The following is a 23,503-nucleotide window of genomic DNA, read 5'->3' as shown; positions in this document are numbered from 1 at the left end:
AGCGTATTGACAACACAAGTCGTTTGCCACATTGGAGAGGTGCACAATTATCTTAAAAATACATGGTCTAAGAATATAATTGAAATAATATAAATTTTAAATTACCACAAAAAAAATGATCAAAATACAAGAGTTTAATTATGGATTTGGTGAATAAACATATATATATATATGTATGTATAGAACATGAATACATGTGTGTGCATGTTTATGTATGTGTACGTATATATATGCATGCCCATGTATATATGAATGTGCAGGCATATGTACCTCTATGTATGTATAGATATATGTGTATGTGCATGTATGTGTATTTATGAATGTACTTGTGCATATGCACATGTATGAATATGTGTATATGCATGTATGTACACATGTACTTGTATGCATGTATATATGTGCTTGATATGTGCACGTATGCATATGCATATTTATTTATTGATATAAACATACATATATATAAATATTGTGAATAATTTACTAACATTAGGATAAATAGAAGAATGGCTTATAAAGTTGGAATTAGTAAATTATTTTACATCTTTTGGTGTAAAATTTCTTTTTTTGGTCAAGCATACACCGAAAAATAAGAATATATTTTTCAAAAAAATATTCTACATCCAAACAAATGAAAAAAAACGAAGCCTAGTGAAGCAAAGCCAAAAGTTTATGAAAATTTACATCAACTTAAACACAAGGGAGAAAAGAAATACATATAAACTGCTAGAGAGAGAGAGATTAGTCAATTGAAATGCATAAAAGACTAGAATCACATTATTTACTAAATGAGATGGCAATCAAAAATTTGTTAGGAAACACTCACGCGACATTTAATGTAATGACTTTATATAGAATAGTGTCACAAATAAAAATAGCTAAAAATCTAAAATTCATGCAATCAACCCCACCTAATGAAATAAAAAATTGCTGTTATGATATAACCAAGATACAATCAAACTCTTATCTATGCAATTTTTTAATAAATGCATGGCATTTAAGTTTGAGTTTGAAGTGATGAGTGGAATGCCATCAAAAGTTTCCCCATCGTTTACAGATGCATAAAAAAAGCCTATATACAAGGAAGCTTGCAGCTGTTCATAAATAATATTATAAATTAAAAGTTAATCTCCCAGCTGTTATTGGTAATGAAATACAAAGGTAAACAAAAGGGGGCCAACTTTCTGACATAAAGTTTGGCAGACATAATACCAAAAACAAATGAACAATGTAATTAATTGCTAAATAAAGTAGGAGCAACCAGTATTAACAAATAATAGCCCAGGAAAATAAAAATATTAAGCAAAACATTGCATTTGAATCACCCTTTCTCGATGTAATTTTGATGTTTCCTAGAGCAAAAGAAGATAAAACACAAGTTCACAACTAAGGAAATATATTTCCACAAACAAAAAACAAATATCATCCACACTTCACAAACTACGTACTATTCATAAGACATCCTCTTTTACAAAGTTAGTATAAACCTATGTGATTTGAGGGTAAAACGGAAATCTACCTCCACTATCCAATATCAGCATCTGCATGGCATGAAAAGTGGTTCCCCAACGATGACTGTCTTGGTTACAAGTAACTCTCTGCTACATGGAAAAGAAAACAATGTTAAAACACCATCCTTTCTTAACAACATAACGTGTATATGAACTGTGCCACAATACATAGATTGGGCTCAATCTGGATAAATGACCCATGCAACCAATGTACAGAGTCACGGATGTGATTTGTAATTCAGCTTTACCGGTAAAAGTTTGCACTATATTATTGCATTCAAACAGCAATTATTTTGTATTCAGAATAGCAATATAAATGTCCATTACATTCATTTAAGTTACTGGAGTACGTAAACTATGTCCTTAAGATTGGTCTGATTTGAAATAAGTCAAGCAAATACTGTAGCAACTACATTGGAGACCTAATTGTGAGAAATTAAAGGAATAATTGTATTTCTTCTTCTTCAAATGATACACAGAGATTAACTATATATACATAAATTTCTAACAATAAAAAAAAACTATATCAGACCCCATAATTTGTGCAATTTCCTAATAGAATAGGAAACCAACTAAATCAGCTTAATTTATCATAAAATCCTTCCTAAAATAGCTAACTATACACAGTTTTTTCACTCTCCCTCAAGTTGGTGAATAGGCATTCTCCATTCCCAGCTTGGATATAATATTCTCGAACACTGAACTACTCAACCCTTTGGTAAATACAACCCTTTGGCTAGTTGACCATTTGTAGGCACGTAAGGTATACAAATCAAACCACTTTCCAACTTCTCTTTGATAAAGTATCTATCAACTTCAATATGCTTCGTTCTATTATCTAAACTAGAGCTATGTTGATTGCAGACTTATTGTCACAATAGAGTCTCATCGGTCCATCCCATTTAATTCTTAAGTCTCCTAAGATGATTTTCAACCAAAGTAGTTCACATATTCCTTGAGCCATTATTCGAAATTCAGCCTCAGCACTAGACCGTGCTCCTACATTCTGTTTCTTACTCCTCTAGGTCACAAGGTTTCCTCCAAGGAAAGTGTAATATCTAGAAGTTGATCTTCTGTCAACAATTGACCCAGCATAATCAATATCAGTGTAAACCTCAAAAACTAAACCTCCATTTCTTTTGAACAAAATCCCTTTACTTGGTGTCCCCTTAAGGTATTGTAATATCCGGTGAACAGCTTGCAAATGAATTGTCTTCGGACTGTGCATAAACTAACTAACTATACTCACTGCATATGTTATATCTGGTCGTATGTGAGATAGGTAAATGAGTCTTCCTACCAGCCGTTGATACATTTCCTTGTCAAATGCCGCATCCTCCTCTTCTTTTCCAAGCTTAAGATTCGGATCCACTGGAGTGCTTGTTGGTTTGCATGTAGTTTTGCCCATTTCCTTGAGAAGATCTGTAACATACTTCTGTTGTGAGATAAAAATTCCTTGCCTCGAGTGTGCAACTTCAATTCCAAGAAAATACTTCAACCTTCCTAATGCTTTGATCTCAAATTCCTTGGCCAAACACTGACTCAACAATTACTTCTCTCTATCATCATCTCCTGTCACTATTATGTCGTTCAACATACACAAAGAGAGCTCTAACTCCCCCTAATGGAGAGTGTTTAATGAATAGTGTGTGATCTCCTTGGCTTTGCTTGTATCCCATAGCCAACATAACTCTTCCAAATCTTCCAACCCATGCCCGTGGTGATTGCTTAAGGCCATACAAAGCCTTTTTCAATTTACACACTGTATAATTAGCCAAGTTCTTCCCATAACTTGGTGGAACTTCCATATAAATCTCTTCTTCTAGCTCTCCATGTAGGAATGCATTCCTGATATCAAATTGTTGCAATTCCTAGCCATAATTAGTAGCTAGTGACAATAATACCCTAACAATGTTCATTTTCGCAATTGGGTAAAAAATCTCTAGATAATCAATTCCATAAGTCTGAGTGTATCCTTTGGCTACCAATCGTGCCTTGTATCTTTCAATTGACCCATTTGCCCTGTATTTCACCGTATACACCCACTTGCAATCCATCGGTTTCTTTCCCGCCTATAATCTCACCTGTTCCCAAGTTTTGTTCTTTTCTAATGCCTCCTCTCCACATTCATAGCTTGTTTCCATTTTTCATTAGACAATGCCTCGAATAAGGTAGTAGGAATGGTGATGGTATTAAGACTTACAAGGAAGGCTCGGTGATGTGGTGAAAAATTTTAAAATGATAAGAAGTGTGCAAGGGAAGAGGTCGTTTTGTACATTCTCTAGTTCCTTTTTTTATGGCAATTGGAAGGTCCTGGTCATTACTATCCTCTTGAACTTCAGTTTCAAGTTGTAATGCAGAGTTGGAAATTGTTACCACATTCAAGGAATCTGAGTTGGGACTCTTAGAACTGCATAGGTTCAGGAACAACCGCCTTCTTTCTCACGAACACCTTGCCAAATCTCACATCTCCAGGAGCATAATCAAGTTGTTCTCGTGGTTCATGTGGTATTTACGGCATGGGTTCAGGAATAGGCTGTTCATGCATAGAGTCAGATGAGTTCTCGAGCATATAGAGGGGAGATGATGTACAAGAAGGAATCAGATCGAGCAAAAAACTTTCCTTACCTTCCCTAATTGAATTCTCCCCCAGAAGAGAAGGATGGGAGAAATACGATGCATGTTCATTGAATGTGACATCCATTGAGACATAGAACCGTTTGGATGGAGGGTGATAACACTTGTACCCTTTATGAGTTGAAGAATAGCCCACAAAGAGACATTTGAGAGCCCTAAGATCTAATTCCCCCCCGTTTGGACCATGCACATGGACAAAGGACACACCCAAAAACACGAGGAACAAGGTTATTGGTAGTGGTGAGGGTTGGATAAAATGTGGAAAGAACATTCATAGGACTCTTGAAACCCAAGACCCGATAAGGCAACCTATTGATGAGATGAATGGCTGTAAGTACTCCCCCCCCCAAAAAAAAAAAAAAACTATTGATGATATGAATGGCTGTAAGTACTCCCCCCCCCCCAAAAAAAAAAAAAAAAAAAAAAAAAAAACCTTAGGCATATTTGTCTAAAACAATAGAGCTCAAGTTTTTTCAAGGAGGTGACCATTCTTCCTCTTTGCAACCCCGTTTTGTTGTGGGGTATTCACACAAGATGATTTGTGAGTGATTCCTTTTTTCTGAAAATAGGGAGTAAGAATGTGGTTGAAATCATCCCTAGCATTATCTGATCAGAACCTTTCGATAGTAACCTCAAATTGAGTTTGAATCATGGAACAAAAATTGGGAAGAACTATACTAACATCAGACTTATGTTTGAGCAGAAAAATTCAAGTGACCCAAGTACAATCATCAATGAAAGAAACAAATCATCGTGCCCCAAACACATTAGAAGCAGTAGATGAATCCCAAATATCACTATGAACAAGGTAGAAAGGAATAGAACTTCTCTTATTGCTAATTGGAAAAGGAACACGTATGTGTTTGGCAAGTTCACACACCTCACAATGAAAATTTTCAGTAGGTAAATTGATAAATAAGGAAGGAAACATAAGGGCAATAATCCTAAATGATGGATGTCCTAGGCGGGAATGGGAAGCTGAATTCTTTCTCTATTAGAGGGAACACATTCTGATATGAAGGAATGGGATAATCTTCCCTTGGTCATGTTCAATTGACTAGGTGTCTCAAGATAGTAGAGGCCATTCTGTTCCCTAAAATGTCCAATCCTCCCCGAATCCTTGTCCTAAAATACAGAATAACTGCTGTGAAAAACAACATTACAACATAAATCTTGGGTGAGTTTTTGTATAGAGACGAGATTAGTGGACAATTTAGGAACATGTAGGACATTTCTCAAGGTTATTGATAGGCTTGTTTTGACATCCCCTACTCCGGCTATAGTGGCTAAGGATCCATTGGTTGTGGCTATTTTCTAATTGTTTGGACAAGGAGTATAGATGGAGAAACACTGGGATGAGTGGGTCATATGGTCAGTAGCTCTTGAGTCCATAACCCAAGAGTTGGTAAAGACTACACTCAGAGGCATTTAATCCAAAGGAAAATGGAAACTCACCTGAATACGCCAAAGAGCAAATACCTGAAGGCTTTTCAAGACTTCTAATAAGAGATCTCACCCTCTCAATCTCCTCTTGGTTGAGACTACTCGACTCCTGTGATGTTGATTCACCTTATGATACTATAGCCATGTGAGCTTGTCTATTGTTTCGAGGCTGATCCCCTCCTTTTAGTCCCCATTCACGACTTGAAGGCTTACCATGAAGTTTCTAGCACCTTTCACATGTATGTTCAGGCTTCTTGCAATAAGTGCACCACAATCCATCACGGTTTTGGACTTTCAATTGACCATTCTTTCCTCCTTCAAAGGTTGTTCCTTTCTCCGTGTTTATGGTTGATCCTTTACCACTAGCCACCATAGCCAAACTGTCAGTGGCTTGTGGTTCAAGCATGACCCCTCTTCTACTTTCTTCTCCTCGGACTAGAGCTATAACCTCATTAAAACATGGGACCTCCGACTTTCCAAGGATTTGTATCCTTACCTAGTCAAATTCTAGATTAAGTCCAACTAGAAAATCATAAACCCTATCTTGTTCGATGAAGTTCTTTAGGACCACTGCATCTTGAGAACACTCAGTCTTTATCACTCAGTAGTGGTCCAATTCCTACCACAAGGCTTTTAGTTGATTTGCATATTCTGTGCCTATTCTGTTTCCTTGTTTTGCAGCCATAGTTTTCACCTTGACTTCATATACTTGAGTTGCATCCCTAGCCTTGGAGTAGGTTTGTTGCATTGCATCCCATATATCCTTGGCAATGGCCAAGAACGTACATGTATCACTAATTTTAGGTATCATAGAATTCCACAACCATGCCATGATCATGGAGTCCTCTTCATCCCATGCTTAAAACTTGGGATTTGTGGGTTTAGGTCTTGTACCCGTAAGATAAGCAATTTTTCACTTTCCTTTCAACATAGTTTGGATGAGTTGAGACCACTTAAGATGGTTCTTTCCATCTAACCTATAGGCAGCGTGAATACTTTGCAATTCTCCAAGTTGTTGAGGTCGGACTTCCTCTTCTGATTGGGTTGTAACAGTTGTTGTCTCAATTTCTAACATCTTCCTCAACTAGCCTTCTATGCGACTAAGGCTATTTCATGAAGAAATTGGGGTCGATGGAAGTGGTAAGAATGATTGTTAGCCGTAGTAGCAGCACCTCCACAATTAGAATGCCCTAGATCCAACGATGACAAACTTGATGGGAAGAGGACAACGATCGGATCTGGCCAAATCCAACAAGCAGAGGCTGTCGCGATCTGGAAGGCAACCGTCGAAAGCGACGAACAATGACAACAAGGATGGCAGCACAAGCATTGATCGCGACGGTGAAGGCGGACCTCTCAATCTAGGTAGTTTATGAATTGGCGATGAAGGCCAGTAAGGGTAGAAAGAAATCGCACTAGAGGCAATGGTGAAAAACCCTAGGTGATGAAGGCAATTAAGGCTGGGAAATCCTAGGAAACCTGTTCTGATACCACGTGAGAAATTGAAGGAATAATTGTATTTCTTCTTCTTCAAATGATACACAAAGGTAGCTATATATACATAAATTTCTAACAATAAAAGAAAGCTATATCAGATCCCATAATTTATAAAATCTCCTAATAGAATAGGAAACCAACTAAATCAGCCTAATTGATCATAAAATCCTTCCTAAAATAGCTAACTATACACAATTTTTCCACAATAATAATAAGGTGAAACTTGGATTGTAATCCCTGCTTGAATTGATTTTCTATAATTTCACCCCAGCACTCCCACATGTTTGTCATAGTAAGAGATCACAAATGAAGTCTTGAGCTGAGGAGAAATAATCTAGTGGCATAGTAACAACCATTTACAGCATAATTTAAACGATGTCTGAAATTTATACCTAACTTTTTTTTAATTATTCTTATTATTATTGAAGATGGATGGTAGATATAAATCCATGCATAATGTAGGGAAGAAGCATACAAAAAAGAAAAAAAAATGGAAATCTCTGTTCACAACAGAAAATTTGAGAAATACAGAGCATAAGCATTCCAAAAGAAAGAACAGAGAAATCAAGCATGAGCAAGAATAGGTAAAGTAATTGCAATCCAAAAATTGGAATGAATCAAAATATCAGAATTCACGTCAAATCAGGCCCTAATTAGGTACATTCTTGCTTGGGATCATCTGTGCATATCATATTTCCTTTCTAATTTTTTTCCAAAGTAGCAAACACTTATTAGGCCCTAATTAGGTACATTCCTGCTCACACATAAACACCAACTGGTATTAATAATCCTGCTGATAAGATCATCAATAGTTAGAACCACCCTCCACGAGAGAAACAACCTCCTGGCAAATGAAAAGTAAGGGAAAGACTACAAATATGAGCCTCATGCATTGTGGACACCCTTATTAGCTTTTTCCTAACAAATTTTGACTGCTTGTCTATTCAACATTCACCGGTCACTAGCTCTTCTGCTAATTGCATTTCATAACATTTTTCCATTCTGAAAATGTATTACATATGCCCTTTCCTAAAGCACATAAAACTACATTTCTATGGGGGCTCATAAAACTACATTTCTATGGGGGCTCTTCTAAGTGACAAGAACAAATCTTTTGTTAGCTCTTCTAACATAGGCAAAAATCTATAAAATGGTTTGATAATTTAAACCAACCATTTTCATTGTAAGATGTTATTGGTTCCCTGAAGGTGGACTTCCAACTTTTACTCTCTTTTTCTTGTTGAACCGCATGTAGCAGACCCACATAGTAGGATGTAGGTTTGTTATGTGGTTCACTTGTTGCATCACAATCCAGCAACATCTCTTAACTGCTTAAGCACCACCCCTACAATTCAACCTAAAAGGTTTATAGTGTTCATTCAATTATGCAATGCACATGTCAAGGTTGTCAAAGTTGAATCATGTCAGATTCTTAGATCTGACAAGGGGGTTCTCCTCTGAATTGGGGAGAATTGAGAGGGATTGAGGGGCAGAAAGAAAGAGAGAAGAGAATAAGTGAGGGAAGGATCTCGGGAGAGAGAGAGAGTTGAGGCGGGAAAGATTAATTATCAATTGTATTCAAGGATGCCTCAAAAGGGAGTGGGATCAGTTAGTTTTATACTGATCCATCACTCGGAGAAAGGCGCCAAATTCAAATATTACAACTGCCTACAGGCTTATATAAGTAAGGCTTATAACTGCCTTCACGCTACATAAGCCCGCTACCTTTATAACCATAGGCACATGACAATCCCCCCCCCCCCCCCCCCCCCCCCCCCAATGCATTTCCTATCTGTAAGAAATTCAGAATAATCCAGCAGCCTTGGGAAATTAGTTGAGTAAGTCTGGGAGATACTCCCAAGTATTATTCTCTGGATGCAAATTGGACCAGTGCAGTAGGACTTGTGTCAGTGGAGTGTTACAACCCTCAAGTAGAACTCACCCTAAGAAGGGAGGGACATAAATTAAACACATTGCAAACAACATGCTTAGGTTACTTGTAATAAAAATAAAAAAAACCAAAAATATAAAAAGAGAATATGAAGTAATATTCTAGGCAAATTTTGCAAAAGTCACGAATGTTTATCCCTGTTCCATATCCATGTCCACAAGATATGACAAGGGTATGCGTATGAGAAGTATCTAACACCTATAGCCAAATTGGACAATTGGATCCCCTAATTTTTAAAGATATTTGGTGTCCTAGAGACGCACAAGAGGAGTTGTTGTTCAAGTTTGACATTGGAAAATTTTCATAAGTTTATCATGAAGGAGACATAATTTCATGTTCTCTCTAATTTGAAGTACATTTATACACAAAAATATCATTTTAGTTTAGAAAGTTAATGCATGCACATTATAATTAGTTATTCACAATCCATCATGTACCCATGTGTCATGTGATTTTAGTTTTGCTGTTATATGAGTTTATTACATCTAGAGGGCAGTCACGTGCAAGTGGTTATAATAATAGAAGGGTGTACAAGCTGCCATTGGCGGGAATCCTCCCTTTCGACAGATTGCATATAACCCCATTGATCCTCTCGAACTGGGGCATCGAGGAATTAATGAGAACATCATCTTTTCCTCCTTACTAATCTCTCTCTTATCTCTCCCTATTTCTCTCTCTCTATTTTCTCTATTATCTTACTAATTCACACTAAATTAGGGAGAATTCATTGTCAGGCTTTAAGACTTGACAACATCCCCAAATATTAGATACACATCCAGTATCTTAAGACTAAGGCCCCGTTTGATAGCCACTTTTTTCTTGGGAAAACACATTTTTTCCACCCAATTTTCCATTTGTGTTTGACAGCCAAGTTTTTCCAGAGAACTCATTTTCCCATTTCTTGTCACGTGATAGCTTTTTCCTTCAAATCATGGAAACCAAATTCCCTGGGGGGAGGAGCTCCGATTTTCCAGGCAATTGAAGCAAGAACCCACTGTGCTGCTCCCGTCTTCATCCTCTTCAACTTCCCTACAAGCAAATCTACAACGAGAGATGGACAGAGAGCGAGCAAGAGGGAGAGCGAGCGAGAGGGAGAGAAAAGGGCGAGCGAGCGAGTGGGTCAGCAGCGGGTGGGTGAGCGAGGAGGCAACGAGAGAGGGCATATATATATATATGTATGTATGTGTGCATATATATATATATATATATGTGTGTGTGTGTGTGTGTGTGTGTGTATCTGTGTGTGAACGAGAGGGAGGGCAAGCCAACGAGAGAGGGCGGGTGAGCAAGCGGGTCAGCGGCGACGGGTGGGTGAGTGGCGACGGTGAGCGGGCAGGCAGCTTTTCATTTTCATTATATGTATGTATGTGTGCGTATATATATGTGTATATCTATGTATATATATGTCTGTGTGCGGGGATGTGTATATGAGTATATATGTGTATGTGTGATTGTGTATGAATATATGTGTGTGTATATATATGTGTGTGTCTCTGTGTATGTCTCATTCAGTGTTTTTTAATACTTTTTCACTATTGAATTCTATAGAAAATGTGTCATTTTTTATAAAAAATAATGCCTATCAAACACGAAATGTCAGGAAAATAATCAAATTCTATAGAAAATATTACCAATCAAACACCAAAAGATGAAAAAAGATATCATTTTCTAGGTAGAAAATTATACCAATCATGGTTGTTAAACTCCCGATTTTACAGGTACGATTTTACGATTTTTTACATTGAAAAGCCTTACAATTTTACGATTTTAAAGTTGAATTGCACTTGATTTTACGGTTTTATATGTCGAAGACCCTCTTACGATTTTACGATTTTAACAACCTTCATACCAATCAAACAGTTTAAACTTTTAATTTCCAGAAATTCATTTTGCCTATAATTTAATTCCCTAGAATTCATTTTCTTTCCACTCAAATTCCACCCTTGCAATCAAATGCACCCTAAGAGTTTAAGAAAGTCTAATATTTGGACACACCAGCACTCAATACGTGTAGCAAGTCCATGTAACATAGATTACCACAAATGACAATATGTTAAACAATGGATCAATGTACATTAAATTGATTATTGCACCATTAGAAAGAATAAAGGTATACAATTTTCAATAGCACAAACCTCATAATTCCAACATTTTTATGGTCAAAATAAAGGTACAAATCAAGGGTTACATACGAAAGGCCTACAAATACCATTTATGAGGTTTGTGTAACACAACCTTCATAATTCCATTTTGGTTGTATGAATTAGAATATTGGGCAACTAAATACCAAGATGCACAAAATATGAGCATAACTAAGATGATGTTAGGATGCATGAATGTATACAAGACAATTAAAAATGATCATCCATAACAAAATTGGAGTTAAAGATAAAATTCTCAACACGACTAAGATAATTTAAACATGTGAGAGGAATACTAAGAGGCACACTTGCGAAGGAAGTTGATAGAAAGAAATAAGTTTGTAGCCAAAAAAAAAAAAAAATAGAGAAATACCAAAGAAAATGAGGTAAGAAAGTTTTAGACAAACATATACGATTCATGTTGCTGACCCACCTAATAGAGGCTTGTGAGAACGATGATAATTAAATATCACAACTCATCTTCTAGCATTTAATATTTCAACAAGAAGACTGAGAATTTCAATAAATCAGCATCAAGGGCATCAAGTGCCCTTGGAGGATCAGTCATTAGCTCTCCCAAAGTTCATTACTAAAAGAAAACACAGTGTAAAAAGTTTGTCATTGTTTTATATCTTGTGACAAGGGAAACCATGATATTTGAAGTGCATAATGTCTTGCTAATAGGCTTATTAAACCAAGTTACCTATAACCAGAAAGAAAATAGCTATGACAAAATAATACTTGCCAACCAGGCTAAAAGTACGTAAACACATACCCTTAATCAATGGTTCCATCTTAATTTATTATAAAGACAATAGAATCTTTTAATAATCATAAACAAGAACAGCATGTCAAGCCTTATTCTCACTAGGCAGGGTTAACTACATGGACTTTAGCTAACCAATCATTTTCTATATATTACTATCTTTCTTCTGTATAAAACAACCATATACAAACCCTTGCAAGATGGGAAGCCTCATGCTATGGGGATGCTATCATCCATAAGCCTATGTTAACCCAAGTTATGCCTAAAAATTGCCTACCAAGTTTTCCTTAGTCTTCTTCTACCTCTTTTTCTATCAACTTCTTTCATTCCATCTGGTCTCCTATTGGTCTTATGTCACATGACTAAACCATCTTAATTGCACCGCATGCATCTTATCCTCAATAGGTCACTATGACCTTATCATGAATAATCATTTTTAATTGTCTTTTCTTGCATAGTCACGTATCCACAATAACATTGTCATATTATTAACCTCATATTTTGCACATGCTATTATCCAATTGTCTATGCCCATGGCAAAAAATGTCAAAAGCAGTTTTATGTGTTATCTTTGTAAATAACATCCTCAATTATCTCCCCATCTTTTTGATAATGAATCCTAGATACTTAAACTAATCTTTTCATAAAATAACTTCTATCTTTAAATCTCACCATAACTTCATCTACTACTATTTTTACTAAACCTATATTTCATATATTTTGTTTCAGATCTACTAAGTTCAGAATTTGGATTCTAAAGTGTCCCTCTATACCTCAAGCTTAGCATTCATATCATTTTATCTTATTACCAAGATAATATCATCTATAAATAAATACAATAAGGCACCTATTCTTAAATGTGTTTAGTGAGTTCATCTCTCACTCCAACAAAAAGATAAATGCTCGATTCAATTCACTTGTACCTACAGAGGCCTCTGTTTTTTTCCTACAAGTCTTAACAAATGGTTTTTTTTTATGCATATCTTCAATAACCTAAAATTAAGAAACTCAATCTCATTTATTCTCCCCATAAGACTTGTTTGATAACTTTATCGTGGGCTTTTCCTAAACCTATAAACAGCATATGTTAATTCTTTTACTTATTTCTAGACATTTTCATCAAGCACCAAAACAGGAATATAACTTCCATTATTGACCTGCCAAGAATGAAACCAATTTCATTTTTTAACATCAAAGTTTGTATTTCCAACTTTTGCTTATTTACCCTCCCCCAAAATTTCATAGTATGACTCATTAGATTAATCACTCAGTAAATTTCACATTTTGAACATCACTTTGTTCTTCTAAATAGACAATAGAGTGTTTTTCTCCATTCGACAATCAGGATCATATCAAATAGTTTCACCAATCATGAAATGCATTATTCTCCAATGCCTTTTCATGTTTGTATTGAAATATTATCTAGTTCAACAGCTTTTATCACTTTTTTCATTTTTTTCATAACTTTCTCCACTTCCTCCAAACAAATAATTTTAGAGCATAAAATCTCATCTTTTTCTTCACGCCCTTGATTTTTATGAATCTAGACTTGTGTCATTAGTATTCAAATATTGTTGTCATCATAGACTCACTCAAAGTAAGATAAACTTCTTGTTTTCGTGGCTTGATGGCTTATGTTGAGGATTGTGATTCTTTGCCCATTGTTATGGTGATGTGTCTTTGATGAACTCTGTGTGGCTATTCATGAAGGAATGTTGTTGTGCGGCCATTCTTGTGTGTTGATGATGATGATGGTTTGGTGATGTAAAACTAATGGAAGTTAATGAAAATTCATAATCAAAATTTGCTATAATACCAAATTTGATGCGGGACAGCAATGAATCACAAAAAGTTGAAGAGAGAGAATTGATTAAGAAGAAGAAGCTGGTGAAGAGAAGAAGCCAAGAACAAGCAAGAAGAGAAAAGCCAAGAGAGAGAGATGGAGAGAGAGATTCAAGAAGGGGAAATCATATTATTCAACCATCCAAAGCCAAATAGAAGATTACAACTAATCAAAATATGATCCTAATGATCTAATCTCTAAATCAAATATAACTCCATCTACTCCCTAAATCAAATATAATTCTACCTATAAAAACTACGATAAATCAAAACAGGACAAGATAAGTAAATCTCTAAACAAATAAAACCTAATCTAAATTTTACTTTTAAAATCAAAATAGAAAACATATCAAAAATACTCCTCTCAAGAACACTTAGAATCTAAATGTTTTATATTAAGACAGACTGAGATACAAATATATAGAATATAAGTTTAGTAAAAATATGAGCATGGATGATATTATGGTAAAATTAAAAGATTAAATCATACTGAGGAAATACCAATTTAGATATCTTAGGACAATCATCCAAAAAGATGTCATGAACCTAGGGTTTAGCTAGGATTAGATTGGAATTCGGAAAGATCCGAGAGACTTAGGATTAAGAACATAATGTTTAGAGGGGAATTTGGACATAAATGGAGTAAGATAACATATAGAATTAAGGGAGAGATATTGAGAGAAAGGGGGGAGGACAAGAGAGAAACGTGAGGGAGATTGGGAGAGAATTCTAGAGAGAAATAAGAATATCCATTCAATCAATTCAAGCATACTCTTCTTTACATACTTGAGCCTATTTATAGGCTATACAACTGAAAGAAACATCTAGAATAACAACCCCATAACAGAAATAGCTCCTAACAAACTAAGGTAACTAATTACATTATTGCCCTTCTAATTACCCTTAAGTCATGATAATCCCCTCTCCTTGAAAGGTTTCTTGTCCCAAAGAAACTTATTACGTTGAGTCGTTCTTATTCATCCAATCACAGCTTTCTCTATCAGTTTAATGCTTCTTTCCTTCTTTATCCTTCTAGGCTTTTTCTTCTTTTCTTTTCTTTTCTCTTAACAGTAACAACATTATGACTTGTTGCGACACTGCCTTCAACCGTCCCCCTCTTCCTTATTGCCATTAAAAATGGTTATGTATGAGTTGTCAATCCTAACACTCTATTCTTTTCAATCATGGGAAGAATTTCAAGCCTCTCAGTAGGCAAAAATCTATGCATTACCTCCAATTCTTCTGGCTGCAATGTTCTCGTTGTCTTATCTTGTGTACTTGATGCCATCCCTTGTTCCTTCTCCTCAAGTACTTGGTGAAGAGGCTTTTCTGGCTCCTTCTTCTGCTGCTTCCAGAGATCAATAGCATCAAGTGCCTCAACACTAGTAAAAGTGCTTAAGAGACTGCCAACTGATTGAGTGTCATCCTCCAATCCCCCTTCCTCACTCTCTTCTTCCACCACATCTTTTTTCTCTTCTCCTTCTTCCTTAAAGTTGGACTAATCTTGTTGAAGAACCCCAAAAACATCACCATCAAGAACTTCTTTTCCAAAGGAATCAGTGTGTTCCTTCAATTCTCCTTTTGCCCACACACCCTGGACCAAACCCCCGTAATCACTACTGTTGCTACTAGCATTGTCGTTACAACCACCTTCCTTGTCAATTCCATTGCCTAAATCAAGATATTCCTTTTTCAGCTGCTCCATTTTAAGAAAGTCTTCTTTGTTAAGACTTCCGCAATAATCATTGAAAAATTCGGCAAGAAAGTTGTAGTGATACTTCTTAATCAGTATCATCGCGAACTCCTACAACTGCTCATGCAACATACAGCCGAATTCCTTGCACACTCCATATATCTCACTACTTGTTTCCTTGTTAACTCGGCTGGACTCATTATCCAACTTTCCCCATGCCTGATTTTTCTGGCTAAACTACTCATGATTCCTTTTGTTTCCAGCAAAAAATACAACCTTCTTTTGCTGCCATTGAGGCTCCAACTGTCTCATGTGCATACTGCTTCTCAAGGCTTCACAAGCAGGACATCCCACTAAAAATGCAGCATCCTTCGGTTGCAATTGAAACCCCATTTGTTTCATGTGTGCCCTGCTCCCCATGGCCGACATCTCACAAACATGACACTTGGAAGACCAAGGGATAGGGGTTCTATACATACTGCTCTTCTTCAAACAAGTTAACCAAAATTCAAAGCCGAAATTAACCTTTGTTTCCCTTGACTCACAGCCTAAAATTCGATTGGAATCACCTCCCGTGGAATCCTCTTCACTAATTCGCTGCTATTAGTCGTTGAACTTTTAATCACTGAAATTGATTACCCCAGCCTTCAACTCGGATTTGTCGAAATTGTCGAAGTTCACTGGAATCTTCTTCGCACTTCTACTTCGCAAGATAACTAGATTTCACAACTAAGTCACCTCCTTTTACGCCTAAAGAAATTCAAACACTGACTGTCAGCTTCACCACTGGAATCAGCTAGGCTCGAATCTGCTTTGCCTTCCACATTCAACCTTAGCTATCAGCCCAAGTTCTAGATGTTTCTTTCAGTTGTATAGCCTATAAATAGGCTCAAGTATGTAGAGAAGAGTATGCTTGAATTGATTGAATGAATATTCTCATTTTTCTCTAGAATTCTCTCCCAACCTCCCTCACGTTTCTCTCTTGTTCTCCCCCCTTTCTCTCAATATCTCTCCCTCAATTCTATATTTTATCTTTCCCATTTCTATCCAAATTCCCCTCTAAACATTTTGTTCTTAATCCTAAGTTTTTCGGATCCTTCTGAATTCCAATCTAATCCTAGCTAAACCCTAGGTTCATAACAATTGGTATCAGAGCAGTCCATTCTTGGTTGTGGTTTTGATTCGAGTTGAAGACTGGTAAAATTAATTCCGATGATTAAGACCCAAATCGAGGAGACTGAATTGAGCCTATGATCCACGGCCATTGAATCTTGAAATTGATTCTGACACACGAGGAAGGGAGTGCTAGCTCAGATTTGAAGGAGAAGTAGGGGATTGGCTCACAGCTAAGACTCCAGTAATCTTGTCCAGAATCCAAGACGAGCAAGCCAGGAGGATTCGCAATTAGAGCGAACGACTGGTACAGGAGATCCGCTGAAGTTGGCGAGGCGGACAGCACCAAAGGCGACATGAATTGAGGAGCATTCGTAATTGATGTGGGAGTCCGTTGAAGGTGGTGACGTAGATAGCTAGGAGCATCGCGACTAGAGTGATCGACTGGTGCAGGAGATCCGCGGACAGACATGGAAGCTTTCGACTGGTGTTGTTACAACCCTAGGGTTTGGCTAGGGTTTATGAAGTAAGTTGGTAAGAATCCGAGAGAGAAAGAGTAGAAAGGGAGAGAGAGAAGAACAAAACATAGAGAATTGAGGGAGAAGAGAGGAAAATCTAGAGGGAGTTAGGACAATTGAGAGAGGGAATTGGAATTCAATTGTCATTCAAATCATGCCATTCTCTAACTACTCAAGCCTATTTATAGGCTTACAATTGGATATACTAGCAGCTATAATAGCAATACAATCAAAATAAGAAACCCCTAATTCGTACGACTATTATATCCCTGGGGATTCCTTGGGGGTCATGACAATCCCCTCCCCTTCAAACAATTCTTGTCCCCAAGAATTGGCAGCTGTTGACCCTGTTGTTCAACCAATTCCAGCTTTAACAACCTAGTTTCTTCTTCGCCTGTTCTCAGTTCTTATCTCTTATCTTCATTTTCTTTTGCCTTTCCGTGTCTTTTTCTTCAAAAACATCAATACTATGACTTGTTGCAACAACAAGTCCAGCCATCCCCCTCATCCTGATTTCCATTGAGAATGGTTCCAATTCATCCGTTATTGCAACAACCATATCATTTCCAATCATAGAAAGGAATTCCAACTTTGCTGCAAGCCAAAATTTGATTCGACGTTACAGTTCTCCAACTGAAAAGGGAATACACAAAATAGCAAGAGTCTTGTTCCACTTGACAAAAATTTCTTCCAAGCACAAGCAACCTCCATTAATCTCTAACCAAGCTTGAATTGTACTCCAATGGGCATTCACTTTGATTAAAGCACCGATTCCCTCACCATTGAAATATTCAAACTCCGAGGTTGGTGTAGTCATATCCTCTCCGCTCTTCACAACCTCTTCTCCTTCCTTATCTTCAATAAAGACTTCTAGGACCTTCATGTCAACTATCCCTTCTCCAATATCTGAACTCCTAAACTATGTGATAGCAACCTCCTTTTCCATCATCTTCTGAACCACAAGGTTGTTTGTCATGACCCAAGAGGAATTAGAGGGGCAATGCTGCCATTAGTTACAATTGTTGGTTAGGAGATGCTATTCATTCTGTTATAGTGCACATGGGTGTTGTTCTACAATATTCTATTACTTGAACAGCCTATAAATAGGCCATAGCATGTGGAGACATATATGCTGAAACAATATAGTAAATTCATATTTTCCCTCCATATTTTCTCCCTCTCATTCTTCCTAGTTCTTTCTCATTTCTCTTGATTTCTGCTCTATATCTCCCTCTAATTCTCCTCCGTTTCCCTCCCAAATCCTTCCTAATTCCTTCCTAGACCCTAGCTAAACCCTAGGGTCGTGACACTGTTCTCCTGTTTAGTCAATTTCAATTTCACCTTTTCTACTAGAGCTAACACTTGTAACTGATCTACACCATTTGAAGTAACAACAAGACTGTCACTCACAACAGCTGTAGGATTGTGCAAGTCCTTAGCCTCCTGCTTCTTTCTTTGGTCCAAGTCCTTGTTGTCTGGTTGTCTTTCATCAGTGGCATGGAACCTATCTGCAACGTCATCCTCGTCTTCCAATGCTACTCCATCGGCTTCCTGCAAATATAAGCTGTGATTTTCACTAATATCCATGTTCGATCTCTCTTCATTGTTGGAATTTTCGATTACAACTGATCGATCGAGCTCTAAATTTCCCTCAGATTCCTACTGGTCGTAATTTGCAGCCTTAGAGGCTCCTTCAATCTGTTTGCTGCTCTCTGTATATCCGTTAGGCTGTAGCTCATGCTTCCTAAAGTTGGCTTCCAAGGCGAGTTCCTACAACCTTGCTTTCTCGGTTGCCTCTTTCATGGCTGTAGGCATCATCATTTTGACCATTAACCTCAATTTGTCCTTCAATCCACTAACAAATCTTGAAACAAAATAGTTCTTCGTTAGGGTTGGCTGAGCAATCCACATTAGGGGCCTTAGCTCCTCAAATTTAACCTAATAATCTGCCATCGATCCCTCCTGTCTTAACTTATTGAACTCCTCAATCACCTTAGTCATATTCTTCTTCTTCCCAAATTGGTCATGTAAATTTCTAGCAAGATCAGTCCCCCTGGCCTTCCTTTTTCTAGGCATTGGGGAATGATGGCGAGTGAGGGAAGATGAACCTTTTACCTGAATTTTCGGTTGCAAGGCTGGTAGTTCCTCTGCCTCTTGCAAGCCATAGGTCATAGAGAAGGTGCCATGTTTGGGCAGAATTGGATCAGCAACCGCCCATACCAGCCCCATGTGCTGTAACAGAATAACATAAATAGCTCCTAACAAACTAAGGCAACTAATTACATTATGGCCCTTCTAATTATCCTTGGGACATGACAAAAGATAGGGAGATCAATAAGAATCTCACTTATAGAATCAAGGTTAGATGATTAAAATGGAAAAGTGCATCTAGCGTTTTATGTAGTAAGATTCCATTAAAGTTAAATGGAAAATTTTATATAAAACAATTATAAGAACAACTGTTGTATGGAATAAAATGTTGGGCAATAATTACCAATATATGCAAAAAATCAGTGTAACCAAGATGAGGATGCTAAGATTCATGCATGGCCATACAAAGAATGATAAAACTAGAAATAACGTAATTCATAATAAGTTCATAGTAGCTCCTATTGAAGATAAGGCACAAGAGATAAAATTAAGCTAATTTAGTCATATAAGAAGAAGACCAACAAAGGCTCTTGTGAAGAAGTTGATGGAATGGAACAAATAGTCAACAAAGGTCGTAGAGAAAGACAAAAAAACCTTTTAAGACTTTAGATTTGATATTAAGTATATGGGTTTTATAGGAGATAAGCCAATGGACAGAAATGGATGGGAATGTAGAATTCATGTAGCCCCCCACATAGTAGGATAAATGCTTGTTGTGTTGTTGTTGTATAATGTTTATAGACCTAGAAAAAAGCTTGAGATAATTCTTAGGAAAGCTTTATGATGGGTTTTTCAGAGAAGAAAACAGCCCGAATTGCTTATATACAACTTATTATAAACTTGTATCATGGAGCAAAAACATGTGTTAGAATATGTGGAGGGGATATTGATTTTTTTCCAATTACAATAGAATTACATCTAGGATCTCCATTAAGCCATTGCCTATTTGCACTAGTAATTGATGATCTCATTAAACATATCTAGGCAAAAGTCCCAAGGTGTATGCTATTTGCAGATGGCATTAGGTTGGTAGATGAGACAAATAAAAGAGTGACCACTAAACTCATTATATGGAGGAATACTTTGGAATGGAAAGGCTTTAAATTAAATAGAGTGAAAACTGAATATACAAAATGTAAGTTCAGTAAAAATGTCAATGTGGATGATGTTGTGTTAGAATTAAAAGATCAAATCATACCAAGAAAAGATTAACTCACATATCTTGAATCAATCATACAAAAAGATGGGGAGAATATGAAGATGTTACCCATAGAATTAAGGCAAGATGATTAAAATGAAAAAGTACATCTAGCACTTTATGTGATGGTAAGATTTCATTAAAGCTAAAAAGAAAATTTAATAAGACTAATTTTGTTGTAAGATATAAAAAGTTTGCAGTAAAGCACCAACATGTACAAAATATGAGCATAACTGAGATAAAAATGTTAAAACGGATGTACAGCCATACAAGAAAGATAAAATTAAAAATGAAGTCATCCATAATGGTTGGAAGATAAGATGCGTGAATCACAATTAAGATAAACAAAGGCTTATGTGAGGAAAGTGTATGGAATGAAACAAATACTTAGTAAAAAAGATAGAGGAAGACCAAGAAAAACTTGGTGGGAGACGCTTAGATCTGATATTATATGGACCTTACAAAATATAAGATCATAGAAGAAAAATAAATGGAAAGGTAAAATTCATGCAGTCAACTGCAAACGGTGGGATAAAGGCTAGGAATGTTGTTGAGAGGGTGCAATAGCCTTGCAAAAGATATGGTGATTGATAGAGATGATTGACCATTACAATCTATATAACCAACTCCACCCCTAATATTAATGGAAGAAGAGGGAATATAAGATGTTTTGTAAACCAACTCTAACATTAATGGAAGAAGAACTCCACCCCCAATCAATATATTGTAACCAATAAAATGATTTTCATAAAACCCTCAAAATAAGGAATAACAGCAATGCTTTGAAGATTTTTCATTTCGGGGTGAGACTTGAACAAATTCCCAAGCACTAGTTTGGCTTTGCTACATTACACAATCATGGAACTTTGTCCATCTCTTTAGGCAGTCTATGTTGAATAACCAAATGGCTTAAAGGTAAAGGGAGTGATTGCATTTAGCCCAACCTAAAATGGCATTCTGAACATTATGCATAAACCTTTGACCATGCACAAAACTGTTAAGACAAACCAAACATGAAATACTGTGTTATAAGAAAAACATCAATGTATGACAACAGTGTGTGGATGTAGCTTCCTGATAGGGTTGAAATACTGCATTATGGTTATTGTCCTCTTTCCAAAGTACATGCCAATAGCTAATATCTTGTCTTAGAATAAGCAAATAAGTCAATACCAGAGAAAGAAGAACAATTATGCAACAGCTCCAACAAGCTCCTTTACAAAGATGGAAACAAAGTTCAAAATGCTATTTTTCTAAAATAGTTATTATATAGACGCAGAGCACACATTATGTATGCAAAGGCTCAACAATATGTTAACGGTACTTTCTTTGACAATTTTGAAACTCCCACACTCGCATGGTCTGCAACCAAGTTGCATAAGACAGAACCAACGCAGAAGAAAAGGTGAAAGGAGGTAAAACATCAAATGCAACAGAAGCTCCTCACTAGCAAGAAAAATCTTTTATGCTCAACCAATGTGGATGCATTTAAATGTTGAACAGGCGGTAAGATCAGTAAAAACTCTCACCAGCTTCTGAGGTCCGCTTTGCCCGCTTAATCTTTTGGAGCTGTATCTGGGAATCCATGAAAAGCTTCATCCTCTGAATCTCCAAATCCTTAGCAAACTGCATCCTCTGCTTCTCCAACTCTACCATCTGCCTCTGCTTAGCCTCCTCCACTCTCTCATAAATGTCCGCAAATCTCTCTAATGCCTCCGCCAGCCGCCGATACCCATCCGTCCCGTCCCCATGGCCTTCCCTCCTTCGGCTCCCCGCGCTCGACCTAGACCTAGATGTGTCCGACTCCTCCTCCGCCTCGGCCGCTGCCGCGGCTGCCGCAGCCATCGCCGAGAAGTTTCGCCGGAGAAAAGAATTGTCCAGCAGCGCCGGAGAAAGAGCCGCCGCCGGACGCTTGGACCTTGGACCGACCGGAACCGAAGACGGCGGGGGAGGGAGCGCCGGCGGGGGTGTCTTCCGGTGAGCTCTTGGCGCCGGCGCCAGCGTCGGCGAAGGCTTGTAGGAGGAGCCGATGAGAGAGTCGAGGCGGGAAAAGAAGGGCCACTGGCTGGTATACGTTCCGGCCAATTCGGAAACCCTAGCTTTCTCGATCTTGTACTTCTTCTTCAAGGTGTCGATGCGGTTCTTACACTGGACATCCGTCCGGCGAGCCTTTTTGACGTGGCCGTGGCGGACGTTGACGGCGTCGGCGACTTCCTGCCAGTGCTTCTGGCGGAGGTTGCCGCGGTTCAGCTCCAGGTAACGCTCGCCCCAAGCCTCGACGAGCGTGTGAGTCGCTTCCTCCGACCAGCAGTCCTCGCGCACAGGCATCGCCGGCGTATGCTTGGCCGGCGTGGCCGTGGCCGTGGGCGGAGAAGTGGAAGCGCCTCCGTCGCCCTCCTCCATACGAAGCGATTAAGTTGTCGGTTACTGATTGGGGGTGGAGCGTCGGTGAGGATTTTGACGAGAGAGAGAGAGAGAGAGAGAGGTTACCAAAGGGTTTGCTGCCGGTTGGGCTTGGGGTTGGGAGGACGCGTGAGAAGCATGTGAGGGATTTTTAGTACGGTGGAATGGAATGGAAAGGAAAGGAATGGATCGACGGCCTAATTTGGGTTGACTGTCTTTGGCTTGTTCGTGTGAGCGCCGATGAACGTTCGATGGGGGGAGTCCAAATTTTTTGAGTTTTCGCCGCTCGCCGGTTCCCCTCTCCCCCTCTCCATCTCTCTCTCTCTCTCCCCTCTCCGCCACTCGGCTTATTGGGTTCGGTCCAACTCACCTCCCCTCCCTTTTAAATTTTTGGGTAAATTGTATTTTGAAATTTGGTATAAATACATCGAGAATAAATTATTACCTCTCATCTATAAGGTTTAATAAAAATATTAAGGGCACCCTTAACATCTAAAAAAAAAAATCTTTCTTAATTTTCAAGTCTCATTTCACTTTCTCTTGTAATGTTACTTTATAATTTTTAAATTTTTAAAATAATAAAAATACTTTCAATTTTTATTTTGTTACATTTATATCTTATTTTTTATTTTTTTTAAGTGA

The 23,503-nt window shown here is 37.6% G+C and overlaps 1 protein-coding gene across 2 annotated transcripts; it reads right to left on the bottom strand.

The window, feature by feature from the left end:
* Positions 1-1,287: 1,287 nt before the first annotated feature.
* On the bottom strand, positions 1,288-23,214 carry LOC127792388 (trihelix transcription factor ASIL2-like). 2 transcript variants are annotated; one of them, XM_052322864.1, is made up of 2 exons: positions 21,988-23,214; positions 1,288-1,598 (listed from the first exon to the last, which is right to left on the bottom strand). In XM_052322864.1, the coding sequence occupies exons 1-2, from the start codon at positions 22,859-22,861 to the stop codon at positions 1,582-1,584; spliced, it is 891 nt and encodes a 296-aa protein (XP_052178824.1). In that variant the 5' UTR covers positions 22,862-23,214; the 3' UTR covers positions 1,288-1,581. The 2 variants fall into 2 exon arrangements, with proteins under 2 accessions (XP_052178824.1, XP_052178825.1); XM_052322865.1 differs by having other exon boundaries at positions 1,288-1,595; positions 21,988-23,211.
* Positions 23,215-23,503: the final 289 nt, after the last annotated feature.

This window comes from Diospyros lotus, chromosome 15, assembly GCF_014633365.1.
Source record: "Diospyros lotus cultivar Yz01 chromosome 15, ASM1463336v1, whole genome shotgun sequence".
Lineage (NCBI taxonomy): Eukaryota > Viridiplantae > Streptophyta > Magnoliopsida > Ericales > Ebenaceae > Diospyros > Diospyros lotus.
Note: the sequence above shows the minus strand (reverse complement) of the source record. Positions and strands in the feature narration are given on the sequence as shown.